We start from the raw sequence: 11716 nt of genomic DNA on the forward strand, positions 1-11716 counted from the left end.
GCCTATGTCGTCTCAACATAGCCGGTCCCAAGCCCGGGTAAAGGAGGACAGTTGTGATAGGCTTGGCGAGCCAACGTAAAAACTCAACCACTCTTATGGAGATGAAACCCAAAAGATTTTCGTTGGGGCGTAACCCTCTCAGCGACGCACCACATCGGAACCCGGGTGTGGTGTCAAATGGGCAAGGGCCGGGCCGTCACCCCCTTGGTGGCGCGCCGTATCTTGATCTGGATACGGTGGCAAGTGAGCGAGGATAGGGTCGTCGCATCCTTAGTGGCGCGCTACATCGGCGCCCGGATGTAGTGGAAAATGAGCAAGGGTCTTCGCATTTGACTGGACGAGTGCGAAGGGTAAGGAAGCTAGCCGAGCCTAGGAGAATTCGCTTAGGTAGCTGGAACGTAGGGTCTCTGACAGGGAAGCTTCTGCAGCTAGTTGATGCAGTGGTGAGGAGGGGTGTTGATATCCTTTGCGTCCAAGAAACCAAATGGAGGGGACAGAAGGCGAAGGAGGTGGAGGATACCGGCGTCAAGCTGTGGTACACGGGGATGACTGCAAACAGAAATGGCGTAGGCATCTTGAATTCTTGATCAACAAGAGCCTCAAGTATGGAGTGGTAAACGTCAAGAGACGTGAGGACCGGATTATCCTGGTCAAGCTGGTATTTGGGGACTTAGTTCTCAATGTTATCAGCGTATGCCCCGCAAGTAGGCCACAGTGAGAACACCAAGAGGGAGTTCTGGGAAGGCCTGGAAGACATTGTTAGGAGTGTACCGATTGGCGAGAAGCTCTTCATAGGAGGAGACCTCAATGGCCACGTGGGTACATAACATAGGTTTTGAAGCGATGCATATGGGGGCTTTGGCTATGGCATCAGGAATCAAGGAGGAGAAGATGTCTTAAGCTTTGCTCTAGCCTACGACACTAGCCAGATTGATTTCATCCTCTCGAGAAGAGAAGATAGGCATGCATGCCTAGATTGTAAGGTGATACCTAGAGAGAGTGTAATACCTCAGCATAAGCTGGTGGTTGCTGACTTCCGCTTTCAGATTCGTGTCCAGCGGGATAAGCGTGCCAAAGACGCTAGAACGAAGTGGTGGAAGGTCAAGGGGGAGGTAGCTCAAGCGTTCAAGGAGGGTCATTAAGGAGGGACCTTGGGAGGAAGGAGGGGATGCAAACAATGTGTGGATGAAGATCATAAGGTGGCCTCGGAGGAGTTTGGAGTGTCCACAGGAGAGAGAAGCGAGGATAAGGATATCTAGTGGTGGAATGATGATGTCCAGAAGGCGATTAAAGAGAAGAAAGATTGTTTCAGACGCCTACACCTAGATAGAAGTGCAGAAAACATAAAGTATAAGATGGCGAAGAAGGCCGCAAAGCAAGCTGTCAGTGAAGCAAGGGGCCGGGCGTATGAGGACCTCTACCAACGGTTAGGCACGAAGGAAGGCGAAAGGGACATCTATAAGATGGCCAAGATCCAAGAGAGGAAGACGAGGGATATTGGCCAAGTCAAATGCATCAAGGACGGAGCAGACCAACTCCTTGTGAAGGACGAGGAGATTAAGCATAGATGGTGGGAGTACTTCAACAAATTGTTCAATGGGGAGAATGAGAGTTCTACCATTGAATTGGACGACTCCTTTGATGAGACCAGCACACGTTTTGTGCGGTGAATCCAGGAGTCTGAGGTCAAGGAGGCTTTAAAAAGGATGAAAGGAGGCAAGGCGATGGGCCCTGATTGTATCCCCATTGGGGTGTGGAAAGGCCTCGGGGACATAGCGATAGTATGGCTAACCAAGCTTTTCAACCTCATTTTTCGGGCAAACAAGATACAAGAAGAATGGAGACGGAGTATATTAGTACCAATCTTCAAGAACAAGGGGGACGTTCAGTTGCACTAATTACCGTGGAATTAAGCTGATGAGCCATACAATGAAGCTATGGGAGAGAGTCATTGAGCTCCGCTTAAGAATGACAAGCGTGACCAAAATCAGTTTGGTTTCATGCCTGGGAGGTCGACCATGGAAAGCCATTTTCTTGGTACGACAACTTATGGAGAGATACAGGGAGCAAAAGAAGGACTTGCATAGTGTTCATTGACCTAGAGAAGGCCTATGATAACATACCGCAGAATGTCATGTGGTGGGCCTTGTAGAAACACAAAGTCCCAGCAAAGTACATTACCCTCATCAAGGACATGTACGGTAATGTTGTGACAAGTGTTCGAACAAGTGATGTCGACACTGATGACTTCCCGATTAAGATAGGACTGCATCAGGGGTCAGCTTTGAGCCCTTGCTTTTTGCCTTGGTGATGGATGAGGTCACAAGGGATATAAAAGGAGATATCCCATGGTGTATGCTCTTTGCGGATGATGTGGTGCTAGTTGACGATAGTCGAACGGGGGTAAATAGGAAGTTAAGAGTTATGGAGACAAACCTTGGAATCGGAAGGGTTTAGGCTTAGTAGAACTAAAACCGAGTACATGATGTGCGGTTTCAGTACTACTAGGTGTGAGGAGGAGGTTAGCCTTGATGGGCAGGTGGTGCCTCAAAAGGACACCTTTCAATATTTGGGATCAATGCTGCAGGAGGATGGGGGTATTGATAAAGATGTAAACCATCGAATCAAAGCCTGATGGATGAAGTGGCGCCATACTCGAATGCACCGATACGGATACGGGTATCAGTATCGGGCCAATACGGATACGTAAATTCGTCATTTCAAAAAAGTGCCAATACGGATACGTTGTAGCTACTCAAAGCAATCTGGGGTGATGAGAATAAGAGATCTTCAGAGATCAAAGAAGAAAGAAGAGATGAGCTTGGCTGGGCAGGAGAAATGAAGAGAATTGTACATACATGGCGACTGCGTGAGAGGGGACGTTGGTGAGGAGGAGGATGGCTGCTGCATGAGAGGGGACGTTGGTGATGAGGAGCAGCTTGTCACCGGCTAGCTGCCACCGCCGCTGGCCCTGGGACCTGGATGAGCTGCCGCTGGCGACACAGCCGCCGCCTGGTGTGAGCACGGGAGGGAGGAAAGACGCTGTGAGGGAAAGGATGGGGGGCATCCAGGCACTAGGGTTGCTGGTTGCCTCTTAACTGGGCTGAGTGGGCTCTTACCTGGGCTGGCAAAGTATCCAAAACGTACTGGCAAAGTATCATTCGAGTATTGCAATTGTTTTAAATCATTTATTCTCGGATACTCCAGGGATACGTATCGGAGGAGTATCGGTATCGGATACGGTATCCGATACTGATACGCTGGTCGGCTGAAGTATCCGTGCATTCGAGGGCGCCAAGCTTCTGGCATTCTCTGTGACAAGAGAGTGCCACAAAAGCTGAAAGGCAAGTTCTACAGGACGGCAGTTCGACCCGCAATGTTGTATGGCACTGAGTGTTGGCCGACTAAAAGGCGACATGTTCAACAGTTAGGTGTGGCGGAGATGCGTATGTTGGGATGGATGTGTGGCCACACAAGGAAGGATCGAGTCTGGAATGATGATATACTCCCTCCGTTCCTAAATATTTGTCTTTCTAGAGATTTCAAATGGTCACCACATACGGATGTATATAGACATATTTTAGAGTGTAGATTCACTCATTTTGCTCCGTATGTAGTCACCATTTGAAACCTCTGAAAAGACAAATATTTAGAAACGGAGGAAGTACAAGATAAGAGTTGGGGTAGCACCAATTGAAGAGAAGCTTCTCCAACATCGTCTGAGATGGTTTGGGCATATTCAGCGCAGGCCTCCAGGAGCTCCAGTGCATAGCGGACGGCTAAAGCGTGCGGATAATGTCAAGAGAGGTCGGGGTAGACCGAATTTGACATGGGAGGAGTCCGTTAAGAGAGACCTAAAGGATTGGAGTATCACCAAAGAACTAGCTATGGACAGGGTTGCGTGGAAGCTTGCTATCCATGTGCCAGAGCCATGAGTTGGTCACGAGATCTTATGGGTTTGACCTCTAGCCTACCCAAACTTTTTGGGGACTACAGGCTTTGTTCTTGTTGTTGTTGTTGTGTGTGTGTGGGAGGGGGGGGGGGGTTGAAATTCTACTTATGAACAATTTATTTATGTTCATGGATATGAACAATGCAGGGGCCTTTCAGCAGGTGAGATCATTTTGTTTATGATCGCTTGGTCTGTCATACTGCTGTCTTCTAAAACTTGTCTAATATATATACATGCAGCTATCCTGCATGGTCTCACTTTAGAAAAAAGCTCGAAGTTCAAACATTACTGCAGAAATACTAACAAATAGCATGCCCTACTATTTTTTATAATATAACCTTTAAATCATGAAAATGCTTGCCATGTATTAGGATAGCAACAATAAGTATGTATGTCTTCAGATATAGTTTTCTTTCTCCAAACAAGTACCGAACATTTTGAGTAGGAATCCATACCTCAAAATAGAGTGCCTTGTTGGTCAAGGTTAAGTGTCCGGGCCATGCAGTATTCTGCTCCCATTTTAGAACAGGCCTCTTTCTACTAGAGCCTATGCACAGAACTTGCTCATCAGACAGAAAATTATCTCCAATCTTATGTGTTTGCCTCCCATGATGAACCCTTGTACAATGCACATTGTAACACATATTAATTAACACAGAGCATCCAAATATTTAATGCATACTCAGCATGACCATATGACAGAGATATGAAATCGTGAACTATATTAGCAGTTCAAATTGGCGAACAAAAGCTCATGATATGGGCCCATGTCTTACAAAATTTAAGCAAGACTGATATTTCTAGAATACTAGTCATCAACGCCTACCAATCATGCGGTTGAACAAATATCTGTAGTATAGATCAAATGAAAGAGGTATAGCACACTAGAAGCCTAAAGTAACGTTAAAAATACACTTCCTGCAACTTGAGACTTAAGCAGAGATATATACTCAGTTCAAATCTGCTACATGTTTGTTGTCCACAGAGGCAGTCTTACTTCAAAAGTTCACCAAGGTATGTTGTCCAAAGATCCAATGACAGTCCCTTTTCAGCGCCAACAAGGGCCCTAAAGAGATGATGAGCTGTTGAAGCATCAGCAACACCTGCCACAGCAGGAGCAATTCGGACAAAGGCATCTTCTTCAACAAGTCTTCCCTACCATATCAAAAATATCAAACTCAGAAAACTTGTCACGGTGGTGCATGAAATAAAATCGTATCCGGTTAAAAAATAGGGGTCCCGTTCACAACGAAACAATTTTGAGAATACAGTAGAATCAAAACTCACCAGTATAGAGTAGTTATCTAATGAAGAGTGTGGATCATTGTCTTCATCGTATGGATCATTCCATGCAAGCATAGTCACAAAGATAAGCCTTTGAAATGCAAGCTCCTGCAGACATTTAAAGTAGAAGTATTAGCCAAAGTAGAACTAGCTAAACAAAACAAATGCAGCAAGCCTGCAGTAATGTTTTGTGCTCCTGCCAAACAAGTGGAGCATTATTTTACACTTCAATACACATTGATGCTGAATTAGCAACTAATTTACCCTCAGACTTGGATGAAAATCCGAGTTATCTCTTGACAAGTACCGGAAGCAGCAATATTCAACTAGACTTCGAGCATCATTGTGGACATGTTCATGAGCAAGCGCTTTGAAGATCCTCTGCACCTGCCTCCCAGTCAACCCATTCAACCTAACAAAAAGCCTCATGAGAAGCGTGAATGTAAACTGAGATAGCAAATTACCAGGACATCCAGGAACTCCTGTAAACTCATCACTTTTGTCGTACACTATTTAAAATGGCTCAACTGAACTTTCAAACTATTTATGTCCATTTCTCATTAGCTAATCAGTATCCTACATGAAACACGAGACCACTATCCAGAAACAACACCTGAACCCAAGTTTTATCTCTAAATTGCATCTCTATGATGGAAGTTGCGCTAGCATAAAAGCCAAGGAGAAGATAATCCATGCTCCCAGTACAGGTTCAATAAGAAAATATTGCAGGTGTCTATCGCAATCTACCAACTGATTCTAGCCCAGCATAACACTAGAGAGTACCTACCGAGTTAGACCACACCGATTTCAAGGGATCCAGTAACTTTCAAACTGCTAGAAACTTTTAAGGATACTAAAGACCTAACAGGCATAGCCCACCTGTCCAGGTATAACGATGAATGTCCCCGACTCCCTGTTATGAAGTTGCACTGGTCCCTGTTCACAGTTGTGTGGCTGCCATGTGGGCTATGCTTGTCAGTTCAGTTGTGTGACACTAGAATATTGCTTCGAAGCTACACCAAGCGAACAGCCCCACATGTTGGTTAGGTGGATAGTGTTAGGAAATATGCAACTTGTATTCCCATGAGGCCATAGGCAGATATATATACATTTACAGGTGTGGAACATATGCAGGAAACCCCTTATACAACGGGATAAACACAAAGGGGTACATGACTTATATTATAACTCTAACACCCCCCCTCAAACTCATGGTGGATGAACAACACTGAGTTTGGAGAGATAAAAGCCATGTTGTGCTCTAGTCTGGGCCTTCGTCAGGAAATCCGCCAACTGTAAGTCGGAAGGCACATACTGAAGAGCAATAACCTGATCCTGCACACCAGCGCGCACATAGAAAGCATCAACACCAATATGCTTGGTGAGCTCATGCTTCACAGGATTAGCACCTGTACTGTCAGATAGGAGCAGAGTCGGTGTAGTGACAGAAACACCAAAATCCTAAAGTAACCACCGTAACAAAGTCACCTCTGCCGTCAAAAGAGCCATGGCTCGCAACTCAGCCTCAGCACTCGAACGGGAAACTGCAATCTGTTTCTTCGTCTTCCAGGCAATGAGAGAACCGCCAAGAAAAACACAGTAAGCAGAAAGTGAACGGCGACCGGAAGGATCACTAGCCCACGTAGCATCCGAATAGGCCTGAAGCTGTAAGAACTGGAGCTAGGAAAGAATAGACGGTGGGAGATTGTGCCCCGAAGATATCGGAGAACACGAAGGAGATGACTATAGTGAACCGATGTGGGAGCAGAGACAAACTGACTCAGAATATGAACCGGATAAGAGATGTCCGGACGAGTGACAGCTAGATAGACAAGACTGCCAACGAGATGACGATAACGCGTCGGGTCAGGGAGAGGATCACCATCAGTAGCACGGAGGTGAACATTGAGCTCCATAGGAGTCTCAACAGTGCGCTCGTCAGTAAGAGCAGCACGAGCAAGAAGATCCTGGATATACTTTTCCTGGGATATAAAAAAGCCATCAGAGGCAGAAGAGACTTCAATCCCAAGAAAGTAGCGAAGAGGTCCAAGATCAGACATAAGAAACTGCTCACTAAGACGTGCCTTTACAAAGGCAATATACTCGGGGTCATCCCCCGTGATGATCATGTCATCAACGTAGAGAAGAAGAGTCCGACCACGAGGAGAAAGGTGAATAAACAATGCTGGATCATGAGCACTGGCTGAAAAACCAGCAGTAGTGACCACAGAGGCAAAACGCTCAAACCAGGCGCGGGGGCCTTGCTTAAGGCCATAGAGAGAGCGACAAAGACGACATACCATGCCATCAGGAACAGAATACCCAGGTGGTGGCTGCATGTACACCTCCTCACGCAGCTCACCATTAAGAAAAGCATTCTTAACATCAAGCTGAGATATAGACCAGTGGCGTGCAGAGGCAACGGCAAGAAGTGTATGAACAGTGGTCATATGGGCCACAGGAGCAAAAGTCTCGTCATAATCACGACCATGCTCCTGCTGAAAACCACGAGCCACAAGACGAGCCTTGTGGCGCTCAAGAGAACCATCGGAGCGAGTCTTAACCTTGTAGACCCACTTACAAGTGATGGGACGGACTCCGGGAGGAAGAGAAACAAGATCCCAGGTACCAGTGCGTTCAAGAGCAACAATCTCCTCTGCCATCGCAAACTGCCATTCAGGATGAACAACAGCCTGACGATAAGAAGTCGGCTCAAGAACAGCAGCACCAGCGGTGGGAAATCCAAAACGATCAACAGGCGGACGAGGACGAGAACGCAAGCCATAAGTAGGCCGAGAGGAAGATGACGACTCATCCAATAAGGCATCCACAGGTCGTGAACGACGAGTGTAATGCTGAGGAAAAGATGGAACAATAGAAGGAGGAATAGCCAAGGTAGAATCGAGGGGTGGCGACGAAGAAGTCACCGGAGATGAAGGTGTATAATCCGGTGACATGCTAGGTGAGGAGACCGGAGAAGATGGTGGTTGCAAATCGACTAGAGGTGGAGAAGCAGAGGGAGTGGAACGAATAGGCACAGGCGCGACGGGGGTGATAGGTGAGTCAGGAAAAGTGAGGAAAGAGATATCCTCCACTGAAAAAATCAAGGAAGATGGGCGTGGGTAGAAGGGACGAGACTCATCAAAAGTCACATCTCGAGAGATACGCATCCGACGACCGATAGGATCCCAACAACGATAGCCCTTATGCTCATCACTGTAGCCTAAGAAGACACACTCAACAGACTGAGCGGTCAGTTTGGTGCGTTCGCGAGGGGCAAGAAGAACATAACAAACACAACCAAACAAGCAAAGCATCGAATAATCGGGAGAACGATCAAAAAGACGCTCGAAAGGAACACCACCCTGTAGAGCAGCGAAAGGCTGTATATTGATAAGATAGGTGGAGGTGGAGACGGCCTCAGCCCAAAAATGAGGCGGGAGAGAGGCAGCAATCATCAATGCACGAGCCGTCTCAAGAAGATGTCGATGCTTTCGCTCAGCCACACCATTCTGAGCATGAGCACCAGGACAAGAGAATTGAAAGAGAGTTCCTTGCTCAGCAAGAACACCACGCAACATCTTAGAGATATACTCGCCAGCAGCACGAAAAACACAAATGGGTGAAGAGAACTGAGTATGAATCATGGCAGCAAAACGCTTATAAATAGACAACACCTCACTACGAGAAGTCATGAAATAAAGCCATGTGTAACGAGAGAAATCATCTATGAAAATAATATAGTATTTATGACCACCTTTCGAAGCGAAAGGAGCCGGACCCCATACATCAGAATGGACTAAATCGAAAGGACGCTTAGACACTGACTCACTATGTGAATATGGTAACTGAATCTGCTTGCCAAGACGACAACCCTGACACTCTAAAGAGACATCTCCTGAGACAGACCCCAGAAGACCTCGACGAACTAAAGACGACAACCGAGAACCACACAGATGACCAAGTCGATGATGCCACTGCTTGAAGGAACTAGTAACGGAGGCGACTAAAGCGGAGGAACTGGCGATGGTTGTGGCAGCGAAAGGAACATGAAGCCAGTCCAACTCCCAAAGACCCTGAGAATCACGGCGGCGAGGGCCAGCCCCAACCAGAGTGTGCGTGCGACGGTCCTGGACAGAACAAGAGTCAACGTCAAGGATGACGCGACAACCAGAATCGGTAAGTTGACCAGCAGAAAACAGATTCATGGTAAGTCGAGGAACATGAGCAACATCATGAACAGAATAAGGAGTGGTAAGATTGCCCCTACTAGCAACAGAAAGTGGAGTACCATCAGCAGTGAAGACATGAACAGGAGAATCCAGCAATTGAAGAGAGGACAAAGTGGAAGAATGAGAAGACATATGAAAAGAAGCTCCAGAGTCCAGAACCCATGGGGATGTACCTGACTGTGTAGAGGGCGGTTGCTCAGTGCGGGAAGCATCAGTCACAGAACCAGCAGTACCCGTCGAGGAAGAACCTGAAGCCGCGAGTAGACGCTTAAGTCTCAGAATATCCTGCTCAGTCAAAGCAATGGCTGAAGCTGTCGAGGTAGATGACGAAGCCCCTGAAGAGGATGATCGCGCCTTGCGCAGGTGTTTCCTCTTCGTGTAGCACTGGGACTCAATATGACCATCATTGTTGCAGTAATCGCAATGTGGACGGGGGCGACCTGAGCCTCCAGAAGGAGTGGGCAAGAGCGGCGGAGCACTCGAGCGAGAAGGGGTCGGTGCAGCAGGTGGCGTGGAAGAAGACCGAGTAGCGAGCACAGAGGGAACCTCGAGCAAACCAGCACCACGTAAGCGAGTCTCCTCAGCATGAATCTCAGAAAGCGCCTCCATGAGAGAAATACGGCCACGAGCAAACAACTGAGCACGCCGGGGCTCAAACTCCTTACGGAGCCGAGACAGGAACTCGTAGACGCGATGAAACTCCAAATTGGCCTGGACAGCCTGGCAACAAGGGCAAGTACGACAACCAGCACTGCGGAGAGAATCAAGCTGGCGCCAGATAGCAGAACTCTGTGCATAGAAGTCATCAACAGTAGAGTCACCCTGCTGAAGAGCATGCTCCTGACGGACCACAGAAAGGTATAAGGCATCACCAGAGGGCTGATAGCGTTGACGAAGACGGGTCCACATCTCAAAGACAGTAGGAAGACCCAGAAACTCAGAAGCAAACTGAGGCAGAACACTAGCAGTGAGAACAGCTGCAGCACGAGCATCATCATCAAGCCACTGGGTGTAAACAGACAAAGCACCATGATACGTCTGAAGAGCCTCCTCATAAGCCAAAACCCTCTCATCATAAGTACGAGCAGCAGCCTCATCAGCAAGCTTAGCCGCATCCTTGGCGGCCTGATTAGCATCCGTAGGAAGAACCGGTGGAGTCGGCGGAGTAGGGGCCACCGGAGGAACTGGACGTGGCGGACAGCAGACCTCGCCAGAAAGAACACCCCAGAGACGGATGCCACGCATGTGAATGCGCATGAAGCCAGTGAACTCGGTGTAGTTAGTACCATCAAAGATCACCGGACAGCGAGGGACATCAACATAGCCCGATGCAGCAGACATTTTTTTTCAACAGGAGGCAACCAGCGGAGGGTCCGGACTAGAACCGCAGCAGCAGTCCAGGGCGAGAGGTCGAGGCCCGATCTGGAGGGTGAGCGGCTCGTGCGGGCAGAACCCCGATCGTGAACTGGAAACGAGCAGTAGCAGCAGCCTGGATCGTGAACAAGCAGCAGCAGCAGGGACGCTCGTGCGGCTCTCCTTGGTGGTGAATTGAAAACGAGCAGCAGCAGCAGCCTGAATCGTGAACAAGCAGCAGCAGGGACGCTCGGATGGGATTGACCAGCGAACGAGCCAGCCGGATCGAGCAGAGGCCTGGCGGACGAACTCGAGGGCAGAGGCAGCCGGCCTGGGCGCTCGATGAGGAGGGGGGCAGGGGCACGAGAGAGAGCAGCGCCGGAGCAGGGTGAGCCTGCGGTTGGTGAAGACGCCGGACAGCAGCGCCGCTCGGAGAAGGACGACCGCTCGGAGAAGAGATTGGATCGAGAGCACGAGTTGCGCGTGCGTAAAAAAAAAACCTAAGGCTCTAATACCATGTTAGGAAATATGCAACTTGTATTCCCATGAGGCCATAGGCATATATATACATGTACAGGTGTGGAACATATGCAGGAAACCCCTTATACAACGGGATAAACACAAAGGGGTACATGACTTATATTATAACTCTAACAGATAGGTCCCCTTCCATGTGTCAGGATCCTAGCGTTCACAGAAACACTCCATGCAGGCGAACGCAAAATAGCATTTTACATCTGTAAGGAAGTAGGAGTCTAGTTGGCAAATAATTAGCACAGTATGAATTAGCATGTCAACACAGGAAACATTGTAAAGTATTACCAAAAGGTAAAAGAAACTCATAGCCAGAGATACACGTGCATGCGGCCATCAGAATTTGGTAATCATTTGCCCC

General features: G+C 48.0%; 1 protein-coding gene across 2 annotated transcripts in view; it reads right to left on the bottom strand.

Annotated features, from left to right (window-relative positions):
* The window catches only part of LOC119269729, a 19667-nt gene that overhangs the window by 4607 nt on the left and 3344 nt on the right, over positions 1 to 11716 (bottom strand). For both annotated transcript variants that reach the window (XM_037551628.1, XM_037551627.1), the window contains exons 3-6: positions 5501 to 5648; positions 5240 to 5344; positions 4950 to 5107; positions 4408 to 4570 (exon numbers count right to left, since the gene is read on the bottom strand). In XM_037551628.1, the coding sequence (XP_037407525.1) occupies positions 4408 to 4570; positions 4950 to 5107; positions 5240 to 5344; positions 5501 to 5648 (574 nt within the window). The remainder of the gene's footprint in view (positions 1 to 4407; positions 4571 to 4949; positions 5108 to 5239; positions 5345 to 5500; positions 5649 to 11716) is intronic.

This window comes from Triticum dicoccoides, chromosome 3A (genome assembly GCF_002162155.2).
Source record: "Triticum dicoccoides isolate Atlit2015 ecotype Zavitan chromosome 3A, WEW_v2.0, whole genome shotgun sequence".
Taxonomy (NCBI): Eukaryota; Viridiplantae; Streptophyta; class Magnoliopsida; order Poales; family Poaceae; genus Triticum; species Triticum dicoccoides.